At 46.6% G+C, this 18,399-nt stretch overlaps 1 protein-coding gene across 2 annotated transcripts in view; it reads right to left on the bottom strand.

Annotated features, from left to right (window-relative positions):
* The window catches only part of SH3PXD2A (SH3 and PX domains 2A), a 234,714-nt gene that overhangs the window by 138,338 nt on the left and 77,977 nt on the right, over window positions 1–18,399 (bottom strand). For both annotated transcript variants that reach the window (XM_047072698.1, XM_047072697.1), the window contains exon 3: window positions 6,027–6,102. In XM_047072698.1, the coding sequence (XP_046928654.1) occupies window positions 6,027–6,102 (76 nt within the window). The remainder of the gene's footprint in view (window positions 1–6,026; window positions 6,103–18,399) is intronic.

An 18,399-nucleotide genomic window follows, 5' to 3' on the forward strand; every position in this document is an offset into this window, starting at 1 on the left:
TTGCTCACGTCTTTAGCTTTGGGAACTGACTCCTGCCAATATCAATTTCCTCGCTTTGATAATGCACTGTATTTACACAAGACATTACCACTGGAGGAAGCTGGGCACTTGGTACACCCCTTGGTGGCTGTGTGATGGTAGAAGGTGACTTGACTTCTCCTTAAACTGGGAATAGAGTCACCTACCATGCAGTGTGGTGGTGGAATTGGAGGGGAGGAATGTGGAGTGCCTAGTAGTTTTGCAACATCTTGTGAGTCTGTTTCAAAATACAAAGTTTTAAAAATGCTGTGACTTAGGAAAACCAAATAGGTAATCTTGGGAGACTCATAATTAAATGAAGACCGTGCTCTGAAAGCCTGGGGCTATCCTGTTTGTAATTGTATTAAGATAATAATAAACTAAGCTGTTTAAGTGTGGGAAAAAAATCAATTACTCAGCTGCAGTGACCTCAGGACACTCAATAGAATGAGAGCACTTACAGGTCACCTGAGTCCCCATGAGGTTCAGGTCACTCTCTGCCCCACGTAGTGCACTCTTGAAGCATAAGATAGCAATGGAAGCTGGAGGGACCGCTGCGGTGCTGGGTCCTTGGGCAGAAACTCCCAGGTCCCTAGTCTGGAGGATATGGAACCAACAAAGTGGGTGGGGGAAAGTTTCCAGCTGAGGCTGGCTGGGGCAATTCCTCCCTGCCCAAAAAAGGTACAGGGCAGGGCAGGAAGGAGGACAGCACTACTACTTAATGGCTAAGTAGTGGGGGAAACTGAGTTGACTTCTTTCTAAAATGGGATAATGTCCCCATACCATACCATAAGGACTGGAGAAAAGGGTTGTAAGAGGGCCCAGCACAAGGCCAGACACACAGAAGGGGCTCAATAAAAGGTATCCATACATAAGGGAGAATGTCCAATTTGTGATCAACCAATGAGTCTTAAATGTTTTATTTTTTTAAGTTTACTTATTTGGGGAGCCAGAGCACAAGCAGGGGACAGGCAGAGAGAGGGAGAGAGAATTCCAAGCAGGTTCCCCACTGTCAGCACACAGTCCAATGTGGGGCTCAATCTCACGAACCGTGAGATCATGACCTGAGAGGAAATCAAGAGTTGGATGCTCAACCAACTGAGCCACCCAGGGGCCCCCAACCAATAAGTCTTAATAAAGCACACACTATGTGTCTGGCCCCATGATAGAAATGTGAGAGAACTAGATAGGGGCTTGTCTCAAAGGGAGGCCACAAAGGTCAGTGAAAACAGCTAGGGGTATCTCCCTGTTTCTCACCTAATGTGGGGTTTGGAGGCCCAGGCATGACTGGAGGGATTCCTTCCCCTTCACCCCTTCACTCATTCCCAGGGCATCAGGCCCAGGCATAATTCTCTGCCTCTTCCTGCCTGAAAAACCACCTGGCTTTTTCCCAGAGATGCCTTGCTGGAGAACCACCTGTCCCACATGAAGGTCATAACTTCTCCATGCCCCTCCTGCGGGCTCTGCAGGCCTCACAAACACACAGATGGGCCAGGGCATAGTGGCTCTTCACTTCTAGGTCCAGAAAGCAGGTTCTAGAGCCAGTGGAACAAGTGGGTTGTGGACAGTTCCCCTACAAAGCCTTATCCAGGATTTGATCGCTATGCAAATGTGAGACCACTGGTCTGGCAATTGCACTGGCTGTCTGTCATCACCTTGTGGGCCCTGCTCCCAGCCACCCTCCCCCTAACCCAACTCTAGCATGGTGCAGGACAGTCTCCTGGGATGGAGCCTCTGCCTCTGGCCACGGAAACCCCAGACGCTCGCCACTTTTCAAACCCACAGGCTGACCCTGAACGCAGGCCATACACTACTCAGACACACCACAAACTTGTGTCCTAGATCCTGAGATTTATGGCTCATGTGTGGGATTTTTTTATTTATTTTTTTTATTTTTATTTTTTGCTAGGATTTGACTGGCAGGTGAGGGCTTGTTAACCATGGGAAGCCACAGATTCCCTCTCTTCTCTCAATTCCTTTGCTTTCTCTGTCACTTCCACCAGCCAGTCAAACTTCTACGAGCCCCCTGGGCCAGGCACGACAAAGCAAAGCAGCTAGCTAATGCTCCAGACACATCCCCCTGACCCCAGGCCCCAGAAATGCCCATCACATCTTGGCACCTGGGAAGCTAAAATCGAGACTGTTCTGGAGATAATGGGTGTTCTCTGCTTTCTCCCCCTGGGTGTTCCTTGCTCTGAAAAAGGGCTGGCAGAACTGCTCCCGAGGCTGGCTGCTAAGCCTCCTGAGGGTTGGAAGAGTGAAGGCAGCTGGTGTGTGTGTGACTCAGGTTCTGCTGAGTCACGCTGTCAGGGCTGAGCCTGTGGGAGTCAGCAGGTGACCTTGGCTGCCTCCCCAAAGGCAGGACGTAGAAACAGAGACTTAACTGGTGTTAGATAATACAGTAGATGTTGGCCCCTGCCCACAACCCCCTTACTAGCACATGCTCTCATCCCTCACTGCTGTAGGTGTTCGCCGCTGGGGGCTCACAGCTGCCCCTTCTCCAAAGGCATGTCCCCTGCCCTCAGCCCTCAGGGGCTATTTGCCCACACTCCACGACCTCTGGGGGAGAGGAGGCCTCCAGAAAATGGATGACCTATGGGGAGTATAGAAGGTGTCTCCGACACTGGGATAACTCTGGTGCCATCCACCTTGGGCTTCTTCCCCTGCCCTGCCCTGCTTCTCTCACTGCCTTGGGATGTGCACCTGAGAGCAGTCCTCCAAGTCACCCGGGTAAGAATCCTCATCTCAGTCTCTACTTTTAAGGAACCTGACCTAAGACAGGAAACATTCCACATTGCGCTTCTCTCTTCCCCTCTCCTCTTGGGTTTGGGGCAGGTTGGGAACCCTCGTGCCCACGCGGCTCTCCCTAGTTTGGTTCCGATTGCGTTGCCTTCTTTTTCCTTGCTGTCCAAGTGAGGGAGTGGAGCATGAAAGGGTTAGGTAGTTTCTCATGGGCAGGGGGGAGTGAGGCATGGGCCTGGGAGCCCCAGGATGGGATTCCACACGGCCAGCAATGCCCACGCCAAAGTCTTGGAAAGTGAGTGAACAAGAGAGAAGCATCGGAGAGGAAACCCCACTGTAGGCAGAGGAGAAAAGCAGCAAAACAGGGGAAAGACAAGTTCCCTTGGATGGGATGGGAGCCAGTCAACCTCATTCCTCTCTACAATGTCACCCACTGCACACAGGTCCCATCATGTGGGGGCCAGAAGGGATCCTCTGTTGGCCTTTCCCAGGAGATGGGGGTGGCCATGGGGGCAGCAGACTTTCTTTATTCACAGCTGCCATTTATTGAGCAGTTACTATGGGACAGGCTCTGTGCAAAGTGCTGCCCATGAATTCTTTTACCCTCACCACAATCCTTTTAAGAGGAAATTGAAGTTCAGAGAGAGCCCCAGTGCCATAGCAGTTGTGGGTTATCCTCCTGGGGTGGCTGATGGGGCCTGAGGTCAGAGATGAGGCTCTGGTGCTGGTTACACCTCCTGCTGTGTGGCCTGTGTGAGTCTGTTAGCCTCCCTTAGCCTCAGTTCCCTAGTCAGTAAAATGGGGATAATAACCTCACTGGGAGGAGCAAATGAGACTACACGTGTGAGTGTGCTGTGTGAAACACTAGGTGCGTTTCAGGAATTGGCAATAATTGGGTCCTGCTAGAGGCTAGCCACGGTTCTGAGCCCCTGAAACGTATGAATTCATTCTATCCCGCCAACAGCCCCATGAAGTAGATGCTAGTATCCTCCCTATTCTCCAAATGACAAAGCTGAGGCATATACAGAAGTTAACACATTTGGCAACTGACAGAGCCAGACTCTGGAGGGGAAGGTCAGGCAGGCCGTGTGACCCCCCCCAGACATTGGACTCTGGTAGCGGCAGGACAGAAGACTTGCACTTCCCCCACCCCTCCAAGCCACCGTCCTTGGAGGTCAACCCCAGGGCCCCCTCCTTTAGGAGTGCTTTGCTGCCTTCCTCAGCTCACAATGACACACTCCAGACACTCAGAACAGCACCGTGCTAGAGAGGGTCACTTCCTGCCTGCACTGGTTCCTTGATTAGGGAGTAGACTCTGCCTCTCTCATCTCTCTTAGTAGCTTGAAGGCTCCTTGGATGAAGGCAACACAGCCACATCTTCCCTTGACTCACCAGGCTATCCCAGCTCCTAGCCCCAGGTAACTTATCCCAGGGCCTGTCATAGGCTGAGCCCCTCACTGCAGACAAATGATGACGAGGTGATATTTCCCTGGAGAACTGGCCACCAGTGGGAGAAAAAGCCCATCCCTCTCGAGGAAATAAGCAGCTTTCATGCCCCAAGGCCAAGCCCACCTCTGATACCAGGGTGCCGCCCTGGCCTCATGTTGGCTCTGGGACGCTTGTGTCCACAGCATCCCAGCTGGGCTCCCAGGTCCTTGGGGGGGCAGAGCATCAGGAGTGTACTGGAGCAGCATCTAAGGTCATACAAGCCTAGGTGTTGAACATTCCAAATTCCCTCAGGACTCAGTGCAAAGCCAGATAGAACATGGAAGTCTCCTCCGTTCACTCCTCGGCCAGTGACAGAGAAGCAGTCCTCTGCCTCCATGGAAGAAGCCTAGGGGTGAGATTCTCTATATCCCCACTGACTGGTTCCAATCTTGCCCAAACCGTGGGATGTGGAAGGGCAGCTCTTCCCCATAGCTAAAGTGATTGTCTGCATTTTTAGCACGAGACTCACAGGACTGCCAGCAATGCGTGTTCTTGCCTTCCGCTGCTTTAGCAGATGTGGGTGTACGAGGACCACCTTTCAGAGAGGACCAACTCGCTGAGGGCGGTGCCCCTGCATGTGTTTTCAAGTCACCAAGTAGGTGCTGACCACAGGCTGACGGGGTGTCAGAGAGTAATGAGACAGAGACCCCGCTCCTTGCGAAAGTCCCACTGACTTTGCCATTGCCGGGCCCAACAGCAACAGGGGCGAGGCCCACTGTAACCCAGCCCTGCTCACTGGCCTGGGGAAAGGCAGAGGATCTGGGGTCAGGTTTAGGGCAAAGAGCCCAGACTGGAGAAGACTCAGCTCTGCCACATTTATGAGGAGTTACTTAACTTCTCTGAACCCTAACATCTTTATCCCTCAAGCAGAAATCAGAATATATACCTCAGTATGGACATTTGTATACAATAACAAAAAAAGCACTTTGTAAGCTATAAATTGTACACCAATTTAAGACATCATAGCAACAGTAGATTATGACACATCTGGGAAGTTTTCCTCTAAATTATACATAATCAATTACCTTGAACATGTTCCAAAATGGTGTAGTGGTTAATGGCCTTTATGGCCAGAAAGACCCAGGTTCAAATCCTGGTTCTGCCAACTCACAGGTTGTATTATGTAAGCACTCAGAGCCTCGGCTGGATAATGTGCCAGGAGGACCCAAGATCGGACATGGGGAGCGTACTTAGATTAAGGGTCTCTATGATTACAATGGGATTAGTGGAAAGAGTTCAGCCTGGAGTTCTTCATCCTCTCATAGAAGACTTGATCTGTCTGTGCTTTCTGGAAAGAGGAAGCCAAAGTCCCAGAGCCTAAGAAATTGCTTAGAAGTTGCATGGCCCGGACCCAATAGAGGTGGCCTGGGAACGGTGGGAGAGGTCCCTGTGGTGGCAGTGGCCTTCACAATCAGGGGCTTCCCATCTTCTGGGGAGTTATTAGTATGAAGATTCCTAGGCCCACCCTGCCTAGAATTTCTGGCTTAGTAGCCAGCCTTTTCTTCTTCTTCTTTTTTTAATGTTTATTTGTTTATTTTGAGAGAGAGACAGAGAGACAGAGAGAGAGCAGGGGAGGGGTAGAGAGAGAAGGAGAGAGAGAATCCCAAGCCCTGACTCGGGGCTCAATCTCACAAACCATGAGATCATGACCTGAGCCCAAGAGTTGGATGCCACCGACTGAGCCTCCCAAGTGCCGTGTAGCCAGCCTTTTCTCAGCCTAAGAAATACTTCTCCCCAGGTTGCCTCCCATCCCAACAGTGGGGCCATCCAAAGCTTACCTGGAAGGAAGGGGATGATTCTCTGCTTGGGGTCCTTCTGGCCACCTTCAATGGGAAACTTATCCAAAAGCTGCATCTGAGAAGCCAGACAGACAGAGGTACAGGATTCAGAAGACTGGAAGAGCCCTCAGAGTCCCTTCCCCATACCACTCCACTGCTCCAGGGCCCCACTGCCCTCACACGGATGAGTGACACCTCAATCTCCTATTTCACAGACGATTAATAAACCACATGGGGCATGAGAGAGAGGAGGCCAGAGCTCTCTATGCATCAAAGGGGTGTCTGAACAATCTCAAGGAGGCGTGGGGGCATAGAGAGAAGGATCTGAAGATGCCCCCTCTTGAGACCAGGGTAGAGACCAGCAGGCTTTCCAGGCCAGGCTACAGGTGGGGTTTCCAGAGCCTTCCTTGGGCTCAGCTTCTTTCATATGTTATCTGCTAGGTGAGCCCTTTAGCCACTGGCCATCTCAAACCATCTTGGGCCAGGACAGGGGAAGGCCCCACCTGATACTTCAGACAGACCACCCACCTTCCAGAACTGCTCTGCGGAAACAGACTCAGATGTTATTTTAATTATAAAACCAAACCCAGCCTGTTGCCCCCACGCTGTAAGACCCCCTCCTCCATTTCCTACCTTCCCACCCTGAGATTGCTGCTGTTTTTCCAGGGACAGACCCACCGGAAGAGTTTCCAGGGTTCTGGAGGAACAACTATTTTTTTCTTCTGCTATTCTGGGCTGAAATTCTGCATAAACTGGAAAAACACACAGGAGACAGGATGGACGAGGCCACAGCCCCTGTGTGTGTGGTTAATCTTCCTTCCAAGGCACAGGCTGAAGCAGAATGACCAGGGCAGGATCTAGCCCTGCTGCCCCAGCTGTGTGACCCTGGGCAAGGCGTGGAAACTTGTTCAGTAGGGCTTCAGGCCCCTCCTTGGTCAAATGAGGAAGACCAGTCACATGATATCCGAAGTCCATTCCTTCCTTCAGATATTTGTTGAGTACCTACTTAGAGCACTGAACACCAAAAACATGGCCAGAAAGAAAAGCAACAAAGTCCCTGCTTTCAGGAAGTTTACATTCCAGTGGAGGGGGACAAAGAGTAAACAAACAAATATGTATTGATAAATGTTATGAAGAACAATGAAGCAGGGTAAGGTGTTGGAGCACAACAGAAGTTGTTCCTTGGTATGGCGTGCTGAGAAAGGTCTTAGGAATCAGATGGCAATCTGGTAGAGACCACAGGAGGTGGGGAAGCAAGCCACAAGGAAGGGAGAGAATGTTCCAGCAGGGGGAACGGGAAGTGCAAAAAGAGCCTGAAAAGGCCAGTGTGGCTGCTGTGGAGTAGAGCGAGCAGGGGCTGAGGTACAGGCAATGAGATCTGAGAGGTGGGCCGTATCACGGGGAGGACAGCTTAACTTCACGGTGGTGAATGAGCCATAGGGTGGAAGCAGGATACCAGGCAGGAGCCTGATGATGGAGGCTTGGACCAAAGTGCCAGTATGAAGGTGGCAAAAGCAGTCCTGTGCTAGATTTCACACGTGTGCATGCACCTGCGCTCATTCCCATCCACCCCTCCCCTCACCCTCACCCAGCGCTAACACATGATTTCAGGATGCTCTCTTGCACAATCATCATCCAACACACACAGGCACGCAGGCTATTTAGAGCCCACACGTGAAGGGCGGGTCATGGTCGGATTCGATTCAAAACAAGACAGAGACTGCACCATTATTAACTTTCACTTCCTGAGTACAGACTGAAATTTAACAAAAGCTGGCTCATGAGTTTTCAAACCTTAATGTTGTAAGTCTATCTCTCAAACATCTAATAAGTGCCTACTTCATGGAAATATACCCACCGGGACACAACACTATAAACCTGTACTTAGGATTTTTTTCCTTAATTGATACATTTTCAAACAAATTCAATACCCAGTAGAATTCCCATTTTCTCCTTTTCCCATTTTTCTCACCCATATTCTGTTTAGTACATTTTATTTCAGTATCACATAAAAATTCATGTTCACTGAAGGGAAAAACCAGAAATTACAGAAGCAGTGGGTGACCAAAAGGAGAATGAGAATCACTCATAATTCCTCCCCTGGAAAAAGTGACATTAATGTTTTAGGGTATATATCCTTTCCAGACATTCTTCCATGCATGTAAATAAAATAAGCTCCTCAACGCTCTGACACTCTATAGTGAACATTTTTCCACGTCAATGAATACTTCCATATCAGCACCACCATAACTAACTGCAACCTAGAATTTCAGTCTTTGGATACACCATAGTTTATTTATCTACCCTCCTACTGTGAATATGTAGGTTGTTTCAGACTTTACCATAGGTAATCGTGCTAGAGGAAACCTCCTTGTCCATGTGCCTATGCACACTTCCTTACTACTATTTCTATTTTTTGTTTCATTTTGTTGGAATCTGTGCATATTTAGAGGTGCCTTAAATCTTTTCTGGAAGAAGACTGAGAATAAATTGATGGATAACTAATATGTAGAGGCCAGGCCTACGGTCTCTCCGAGCAATGGCTCTATAGAATTTCTGAGGAAGAGTACAGAGATGTCTGAGAAGGAAGGCAGGCCCAGCAACGCGCCCTGGTGTGGAGTGGTCTGCCCTCACTGAACCGCTCTTGTCCTGAAAGAAGGTGGCCCGTGCCCAACAAACTGTGGGATTAACCCAAGTTGGGGCTCAAAGAAGTTAGGCTCTAAAAACTTTAATGTCCTGTCAGCTCTGACATACACTTGTTCTCTGATTCCTAAGATTCTGAGACTCTCACAGTGCACAGGGTATATGGGGCGAACGGGAGTGAGTAGGGGGCAGGCAGGGTTCATGCATTCATTCCTTTCCTCCAAAAACATTTGCTGTGCGCTTCCTAGATGCCAGGCCCTCTGTTAGATGTTAGAGATAAGGTAAATTATAGTCTTTACACTACGAAGCTCACAATCTAGGTGTAGAGCAGGGCATCACACCTTCAACATGCATATGATGTACTCACCAACCCGTGGAAAGGTAGGTTCTGATCCAATAGGTCCAGGCGGGGCCTGAAAACCTGCATTTCTACCAAGCTCCTAGGTAATGCTGGACCTGCTGGCCCGTGGACCGTACTCACTACACAGCTCTAGAGCTGTTCTGCCTATGTGACAGTCACTAGCCACGTGTGGCTGCTGAGCGCTTGAAATTCGGCCCATCCAAACTGAGATGTGTAGTAAATGTAGAATATACACCAGGTTTCAAAGACTTAGTGCAAAAGAAACGTGAAACGTCTTATTAACAATTTTTGTGTTGATTGTATATTGAAATGATAATATTTTGGATATATCATGTTAAATAAAAATACTTTTAAAATAATTTCACCTGTTTTCTTTTATGTTTTTAAGTGGCTACTAGATAATTTAAAATCACACATGTGGTTCATATTATATTTTTACTGGAGAGGCTCTACTGGGGCAAGATGGTTCTCAAAGTGTAGTCTAAAGTCTGCAGATGCCAGAACCAACTTTGGAAGGGGGGGCGTGGTGTTAGTTAAAAATGCAGTTTCCTGGGCCCCATTCGGAAGTTTGTGAGGTTTTGCTGTTGTGCTAGAAATAGACAAGCAATTTCTGGAGTGACAGAGAACAGTGAGGATGTATGAAAAGGATCCTGTAGGCTCTGAAGGGGGAGGTCAGGGAAGGCTTCCTGTAGGAGATGAAGCCAGCTTTGTCCTGGCAGAGTCACATTCCCTGGGCCTTCCCTGCCAAAGAGCAGTGAATTGCCTCAGTGGGTTCACGTGTCTCCTGGAAGGCAGGGGTCATCTAACAGCCCCGCAGATTTGAATTTCCCCTCAAAAGGCCTGTTGGAGGATGCTTTGCAGCTGGCCTCTCTCCACCTCCTCCTTCTCTAGCACATTTTCTTCTTTCCCCACTCTGGCTTAGTCTGGGCCCTCCAGAGGCCAAGACAAACCCATCTGCCCAGAGTACTGGGTCAACAGGTCCTCTCCAGAGCCATGAGTGCCCGGCAGGCCTGCACCGCTCCTCCCCAGCCCCCAGGAGCTGAGTCCAGCCACACCTGGCACCAAACCCCACCAGCAGGGCCCAGCCACAGAGCCTCAGCATCTGCCCTCCCTGTCATCCCCAAGGCCCAGCGGCCAGGCAAAAAAGAAACACCAGCTGAAGGTGACATTTTCTCTGACCACAGGTCACCTTTCAAAGAAAGCAGATCCCCTGGTTCAGACTCCAGAGCAAACCAAGCAAAGGCGGCCCAGCTGAGTTTACTCGGTATTGAGGGCTTGCAAAGCTGCATGGTTCGTCATCTCCGTGCAGGCGCAGTATGGCAGAGTGGCGGGCGATGGAATAAACATCTGGGCCATGTGTGATATACAGTCTGAATGTCACCCCCCCCCCATGCCCTCCCCCCAGGAAGCCAGGCAAAGTGGGTCTGTAGCCTGGTCAGCACCCAGGTTTCAGGGCTGGCTTTGACAGATAAAACACTCACATGGAAGGCTGAGGGAGCTGCCTCGTGTGAAGAGGCCTGCCCAGGACTGAGTGCGTGGGCAGTGAGGCAGGAAGGCCCCGCCCAGCCTGGAGTTCGCTGCGGCCACCTTTTCAGGCAGGAAGTGGATTCCCCTGTCACTCCAGCAAGGGCTTGACTCAGCTGGAAGAAAAGCAGGGCCCACTGCCAGGGTCCTTCTTAGAGAGAGAGGTGTCTGGCTAATGCAGCTCTTTGCAGCCACATCAGAACTTCGCGGCGTGTGGAGGATGCTGGGCTGTTTATCTAAGGGGTGGATAGTGTGAGAGATACAGAGCAGCTCAAATCCAAGAGCTGGCCCAGCCAGGGAAGCTGACTCGGCAGCTCTTCTTGGGCAGGGTTGAGCAGCAATAAACACTGAGGAGAGAGAAGGGTGGGCCCGAGCCCAGCTGGGGCACGCGAGTAACCCAAGAGGCCGACTCCTCACCCTTCCGCGAGGGTGGGGTTCCCGGCCACTCCCACTCTGGGGCTCCAACCCTCAAGCCTTAATCCTGTCACCATTTCCAGTTCAGGAACAAAGGGGACATTACCACAAGAGGTGGTGGGTTTCTTAACCTCCCCTCAAAAAGAGGCAAGGCTACCCAGTATCACCGGGGACCATGAAGGATCAAAGGAAACCTTAGAACTGGTTTGTCCATTCTACTAACTGAGGGCTTACCAGTCCCTGGGTTAGATGCTGGGGACACAGCAGGAGGATCACAGAGACAGAGAGGGACAATAAATAGCAATACGTGTGGCTTTTCTTAAATTTCCCATCCTCTGTGGCCTGAAATGTACTTTCCCCTTCCCTTCCTTCACTGATGGCCTTATCAAGAGGCATCTGCTCTGGGAACCCTTCCTTGACCATCCCAGAAGCAGGTCACCACCACCTTTCTTTGAATTCTAATAGCATTCCTGGTTTGCATTCCCTATTAGAGTCCTTCACACAGACTTTTGTGATTTTTTTGGTACAAGTTCATCACATTGCCCAAGAGGAAGCATACTTCCCCTTGAATGGTTTTGGTACCCTGTAGAAAATCAGTTCATCATAAGCATTTAGGTTTATTCCTGGACTCTCAATTCAATTCCTTTGATCTATACATCTATCCTTCTTGCTGTCCCATACCATCTCAATTACTATAGCTTTGCATTGTTTTCTTTTTTGATTTTTTTTAATGTTTGTTTATTTTTTGAGAGAGAGACATCATGAATGGAGGAGGGGCACAGAGAGAGGGAGACACAGAACCTGAACTGAACTCCAGACTCTGAGCTGTCAGCACAGAGCCCAATGCGGGGCTCAAACTCACAAACCACGAGATCATGAGCTGAGCCGAAGTTGGATGCTTAACTGACTGAGCCACCCAGGCGCCCCCTCTTTTTTCTTTTTAAGTTTATTTATTTTGAGAGAGAGAAAGCATACACATGAGTGGGGGAGGAACAGAGAGAGAGAGAAAGAGACAGAATCCCAAGCAGGATCCGCACTGTCAAGGCAGAGCCTGATGCAGGGCTCAAACTCAAGAACTGTGAGATCATGACCTGAGCCGAAGTCAAGAGTCAGACACTTAACTGACTGAGCCACCCAGGTGCCCCAAGTTGTTTTCTTTTTAAAGGACTTCATTCTTCAGAACAGTTTTAGGTTTTTAGCAAAATCGAACAGAAAGTACATACAGTTCTCCTATATCCCTTGACCCCACACACTCCTGGTCTCCCTCACCATCAAAATCCCAGTCCAGAGTGGTCTATTTGTTACAACTAATGAAACTATATTGATACATTACTCTCACCCCAAGTCCATAATGTAAAGTAGGGTTGCTCTTGGTGTTGTACATCCAATGGGTTTGGACACATGTATAATGACATGTATCCATTATGATCTATCATATAGAATAGTCTCACTGCCCTAAAAATCCTCTGTGCTCTTCCTATTCACCCCCTTCCTCCTAACCTCTGGAAATCACTCATCTTTGTACTGTCTCCATAGTTCCAATTTTTCCAGAATGTCATATAGTTGGGATCATATAGTATGTAGTCTTTTCAGGTTGGCTTCTTCTACTTCTTCGACATGCATATAAGGTCCCTCCATGTCTTTTCATGCCTTGATAGTTTGTTTTGGTTTTTAGTACTGAATAATATTCTACTGTCTGATTACTACAATTTATTTATCTGTTCACCTACAGAAGGACACCTTCATTCCTTCCAAGTTTTCGTGATTATGAACAATGCTGCTATAAAAATTCCTGTGCACGTTTTTGTGTGGACCAAAGTTTTCAATTTATTTGGGTAAATACCAAAGAGGGTGATTGCTGAATTGTATAGTGAGAATATGTTTAATTTTGTAAAAAATTGCCAACTGTCTTCAAAGTGGCTGTACCATTTTGTATTTCCTCCAGCAATGAACAAAGGTTTCCATTGCTACACATCCTCACCAGCATTTGGTATTGTCAATGTTTTGGATTTTCACCATCCTAAGGTATCTAGTCGTATCTCATTATTATTTTAATTTGCAATTCCCTAATGACATATAATGTTGAGCACCTTTTCATATGCTTATTTGTCACCCAAATACCTTCTTTGCTGAGGTGCCTGTTCAGAACTTTGCCTATCCATTAATCAGGCATTTCATTCTTATTGAGTTTTAAGAATTCTTTGTATATTTTGCATAACAGTCACGTCAAATTTTTGCAAATATCTTTTCCCAGTCTGTGGCTTGTCTTGTTATTCTCTTGCTATATTAAGTTTTGAAATCAGGAAATGTGAGTCCTCTCCTCCAATTTTCTTTTTCTTTTTCAGAAGTGTTTTGGCTATGTGTAGTCCCTTGAATTTCCATGTGAATTTTGGGATCAGCTTGTCAATTTCTACAAAGAAGCCAACTGGGATGTGACAGGAATACATGGGCAGAATCTGCAGGTGGATTTGTGGAGTGCTGCCATCTTAGCAATATTAAGTCTTCTAGTCCATGGACATGGGATGTCTCTCTCATTTATGCAGTAACATGTTTGTCTTAAAGTCCATTTTGTCTGATATCAGTATAACCATTACAGCTCTTCTGTTTTCTAGTATAACATTTTAATTCCTTTAATGATTTTTTTCACTATATTTTTTAGTTATTTCTTCATAGTTCCCTAGGGCTTATGGTATACATCTTACCTTATCAGGATCTACTTTAGGTTTATAACTTAGTTCCCGTGAGATAAAGAAACATTAATCCTATATAACTACAGTCTTTTTCTTTGTTTTGTACTATTATTATTATACATAGTACATTTATATATGTTATAAATCCAATAATTGTTATAATTACTAGTTACAATTACTATAGTAGCCCTAGACTGGGACCTGGGGGGAGAGGGAGCCCTGTGTTGATGGCTGCATACATCAGCTGAGATTGGGTGGGGGTTGGGGGCGGTTGGGGGTCAAATGCCACAGACACTTGCCATTCTTACTGAAATTTGGAGTTTCTTAAATAAATGTTTCTCCATTTGCCATTTCAATTGTCTGTTTAGGATAATCCCCAGAGACTTAGATTAAAAAAAAAAAAAAAGAAAGAAAAGATTTTCACCATTTTTGGTTGTTTCACTAGGGAGAGAGCTCATCACACAGCCATCCTAGAAGTAATCTCCTTTCATGTTTTCTTTCTGTTCCTCCACCCCAAAGTACCAGGCCCAGTGCTGGCTACCCATCTGGGGCAGGGGTCATCACACTAGTGTCTCGTGGCTCTCAAAATTGTAGCACAACCCTGAACTTACACATGAAGATATAAAAACCATGGATTTGGGACTGGAGAGCACCTCTAAAACAATTACTAGCGAATCCTCTTGGGGGGAGGTTCAGCAGGGTCCTCTGTTCAAATGAAATCTAATATCAAACTTCAATACATAATTCTTAGGGTAAAGAGAGCCTATCGTTCCAGAAAAACTTGTTGAAAACACTATCTTTCCACCCATTAAATTATATTGACTCCTTTGTCAAAAACCAATTAACAATATATGTGTGGGTCTACTACTGCTGGATTCTCTTTGCTGTTCCAGTGACAGATTTATATATCCTGACACCAACACCATGCTTTCTTGATTACTATCGGTTTTTAGCTAAGTCTTGACATCAAACTTTTTCTTCTTCTTCAAAATCGTTTTGGTCATTCTAGATTCTTTGCATTTTGAAACACATTTTAGAATAAATTGGTTAATTTCTACAAAATAAAATACATAAATCTGCCCTGAAATTTTTAAAATTAGAATTGCATGGACTCTGTAGGGCAACTTAGGGAGAATAGCTATTTAACAATATTGAGATTTCTAATCTATGAACATGGTAAATCTTTCCATTTATTTAGATCTTACCATTCATTCAGCAATGTATTGTAGTTTTCAATGCAGAGGTCTTGCACATCTTTCATTAAATTCATTTCTAAGTTTTAAAATTTCCTTTGTGATTTCCTTTTTAAAATTTTTTAAAAATGTTTATTTACTTTTGAGAGGGAGAGAGGATGAACGGGCTAGGGGCAGAGAGAAAGGGACACAGAATCCGAAGCAGGTTCCAGGCTCTGAGCTGTCAGCACAGAGCCCAAGGCGGGGCTCAAATTCATTAACTGTGAGATCATGACCTGAGCTGAAGTGGGACACTTAACAGAGTGAGCCACCCAGGCAGCGCCTCCTTTGTGATTTCTCATTTGAACTTAGAGACCCAAGAAACTCAACCAACTTCAAACATAAGAAACAAAAGAAACTACACCAATTCACATCATAAACACGACTCAAAATCAGTAATAAAGAGAGAAATCTTAAAAAACTGCCATAGGAAAAATATACATTACATTCAGAGGAACAAAGCTAATAATGATGGCAGCAGATTTCTTGTGGGCAAAAACACAAACAGGAAGACACGGAAAAGACTTGTGACATCTACAGGGCTCTGAGAACCTCTACCTTGACGACAACCATAATTCTGCTACACGTTTGGGAAGCTCAGTTGTGAATGAGGCCCAGCAGGTCCTCCACATCCACAATGCATAGATCTCTTCATCTGTAAGTTGGTGAACAAATAATTGATCATCCAAACCTGGCAATTTTGAGAGTGGAAGAGAATGCTAGGAATAATTATGTCAGGATAACAGGTGTAAAACAGGACTTCCAGGACTGTACTGGTTAATGGGGTCATGTGATTACCCTACCTCTGAGGTCCCAGCACCTAGCATAGGTCCTGGTAGAAAGCACGTGCTCAATAAATGCTTGATAGTAAAAATAACATTTATTGAGAACTCTGTGTTAGTCGCTGTGCTAAGAATTTTCACATGGCTTATCTCCTTTAATTCACATATCAACTCTTTAAGGTAAGTGTTATTATTTTCCAGAGAAAGAAACCAACACACAGAGAGATTAAATAACTTGCCCAAACTAGCAAGGTATGGAACTGGGATTCAAAGCCAGGTATTCTGCCTTCAAACCCAGTCTCTTGACTACCACAGTCTGAATGAATAAATTCAGTGGAAGGAAGGAGGGAAGGAAGGAAGGAAGGAAGGAAGGAAGGAAGGAAGGAAGGAAGGAAGGAAAGAAGAGAGAGAGGAAGGAAGGAAGGAAGGGAGGGAGGAAGGAAGGGAGGAAGGAAAAGAATAAAAACTAAACGATTATTCTTATATAGGTAGATGAAGTATTTGATAAAACTCAACATCCATTTATGATTTTTTTTTAGCAAGTAAGAAATAGGGGTAAACTTCCTTAATCTGAAAATGTTTATCTACCAAAATAATCCCTAGGGAAGAAACTCTGGGACAAACAAGAACATTGCCACTATCTCTACGTCTCTCCATTATTCTACTAATGATCCTTGCCAAGGCATTAACACAAGAGAAATAAATGAGAGACTCAGAAGGAAGAAGTAAAACCATTAGTGTCCACAAGCAATATGATGATATATACAAGATCAATGAGAACCTTCAAGAGATCCACACCTTGGGACTTTGAAAGGTTCTAACACCCTCATTAAAAAGAAATTAACCCCCAGAAGGTATAAAAAACTAAGCCCCTTTAATACAATTTTTATTATTTTTTTATTAAAAAAATTTTTTTTAACGTTTATTTATTTATTTATTTTAAAAAATTTTTTTTTCAACGTTTATTTATTTTTGGGACAGAGAGAGACAGAGCATGAACGGGGGAGGGGCAGAGAGAGAGGGAGACACAGAATGGGAAACAGGCTCCAGGCTCTGAGCCATCAGCCCAGAGCCTGACGCGGGGCTCGAACTCACGGACCGCGAGATCGTGACCTGCTGAAGTCGGACGCTTAACCGACTGCGCCACCCAGGCGCCCCACGTTTATTTATTTTTGAGACAGAGAGAGACAGAGCATGAACGGGGGAGGGGCAGAGAGAGAGGGAGACACAGAATCCGAAGCAGGCTCCAGGCTCCAAGCCATCAGCCCAGAGCCCGACGCGGGGCTCGAACTCACGGACCACGAGATCGTGACCTGAGTTGAAGTCAGACGCTTAACCGACTGAGCCACCCAGGAGCCCCAACTAAGCCCCTTTAAAGGAGAAAAAAGGATGAAAAAGCTCTGGAGAAGGATGGTGGCAAGGGTTGCACCCCAATGTGGTTTGTACTTAATGCCAATAAACTGTACACTTAAAAAGGTTAAAATGGGGGGGGGCACCTGGGTGGCTCCGTCAGTTAAGCATCTGACTCTGGGTTTCAGCTTAGGTCATGATCTCACACAGTTCATGGGTTCGACCCCGAGTTGGGCTCCGCTCTGGCAGTGCAAAGCCAGCTTGGAAGTCTCTGAATCCCTCTCTGCCCCATCCCCTACTCTCTCGCTCAAAATAAATAAACTTTTTAAAAAATCTTTAAAAAAGAAGTTAAAATGGTAAATTTCATGTTATGTATATTTTACCACAATTTAGAAAATTGTAAGTTTTATATTATGGATTTCTTACAATAAAAAAAAAGAGAGAGAGAGAAGATCTCCTGGCTTTATGGCATGGAAAACCAGCAGGGCATGGACATGAACTAGAGAGGAATCACTGAAATTCTTTCGTTATCATCCCAGGAGCAGCCACGCAAAGAGCACTGAGCACAGCACTTGAATCTGGAGTCTGGGCTCCAAACTTAACCAGCTGACCGAGTGACCCTTTGCAAGGCATTTATCCTCGTCTATGCAATGGGGAAGATGATGTAACTCAGGAGGCAGATATGAGAGCCCAGACAAGATGCCGGGGCAGGCGTGTTCTATAAACAGAAAGGGGCTGTGCAGGCATGAGGCTGCATGGCAGTTGCTCAGAATGTTCCCAGGATGAGGTCAGATTGAGGGTGGGTAGACAGGAGGGATCAAAACCACTCTTATCAAAACCACTACAGCCTTTAGGGAACAGACCTCATATATCCCGGAAGCAGCATCCAGGGAGAGAGAGACAGGATGCAGAGCAGAAACATCCATCCTGGTAAGGAGCTGCCTGGCATTGGAGCATTTGGTTGCTGAGGATGGGCCCAGGCCATGCTGAAGCCAAAACACAGGACACTGGAGCACACCCCAACTTTGAGAGTGGGCCCAACCCTGCTTCCAAAGTCCTTAACAAGTCAAAGAAATCTTCCTTGACCATTTTTGGGAAAATATGCAAACCTTCGCTATCTCAAATCCTCCCTTCCCAGTCAGGCCTTTACCTTATAACATCCTATGCACTGATGAGTGTATTTCAGAAAGAGTGACTTACACTCATGGTCCCTGATCTGTTTGCATGCTGGGAGAGCCACATGGACACAGGAGATTTACTTAGTACCATTAGATAGATGAGCGTCACCTTGCTGAGACGAATAAAGCCACAAAATGGAAGTTCAGGGCAGGATGAGATCGGTATGGCTGGGTGAGCAAAGCAGACCTTTCAGAGGAG

This window comes from Lynx rufus, unplaced genomic scaffold, assembly GCF_022079265.1.
Source record: "Lynx rufus isolate CCGP_SWC_20201006 ecotype Redwood Valley unplaced genomic scaffold, mLynRuf1.p SCAF_11, whole genome shotgun sequence".
Lineage (NCBI taxonomy): Eukaryota > Metazoa > Chordata > Mammalia > Carnivora > Felidae > Lynx > Lynx rufus.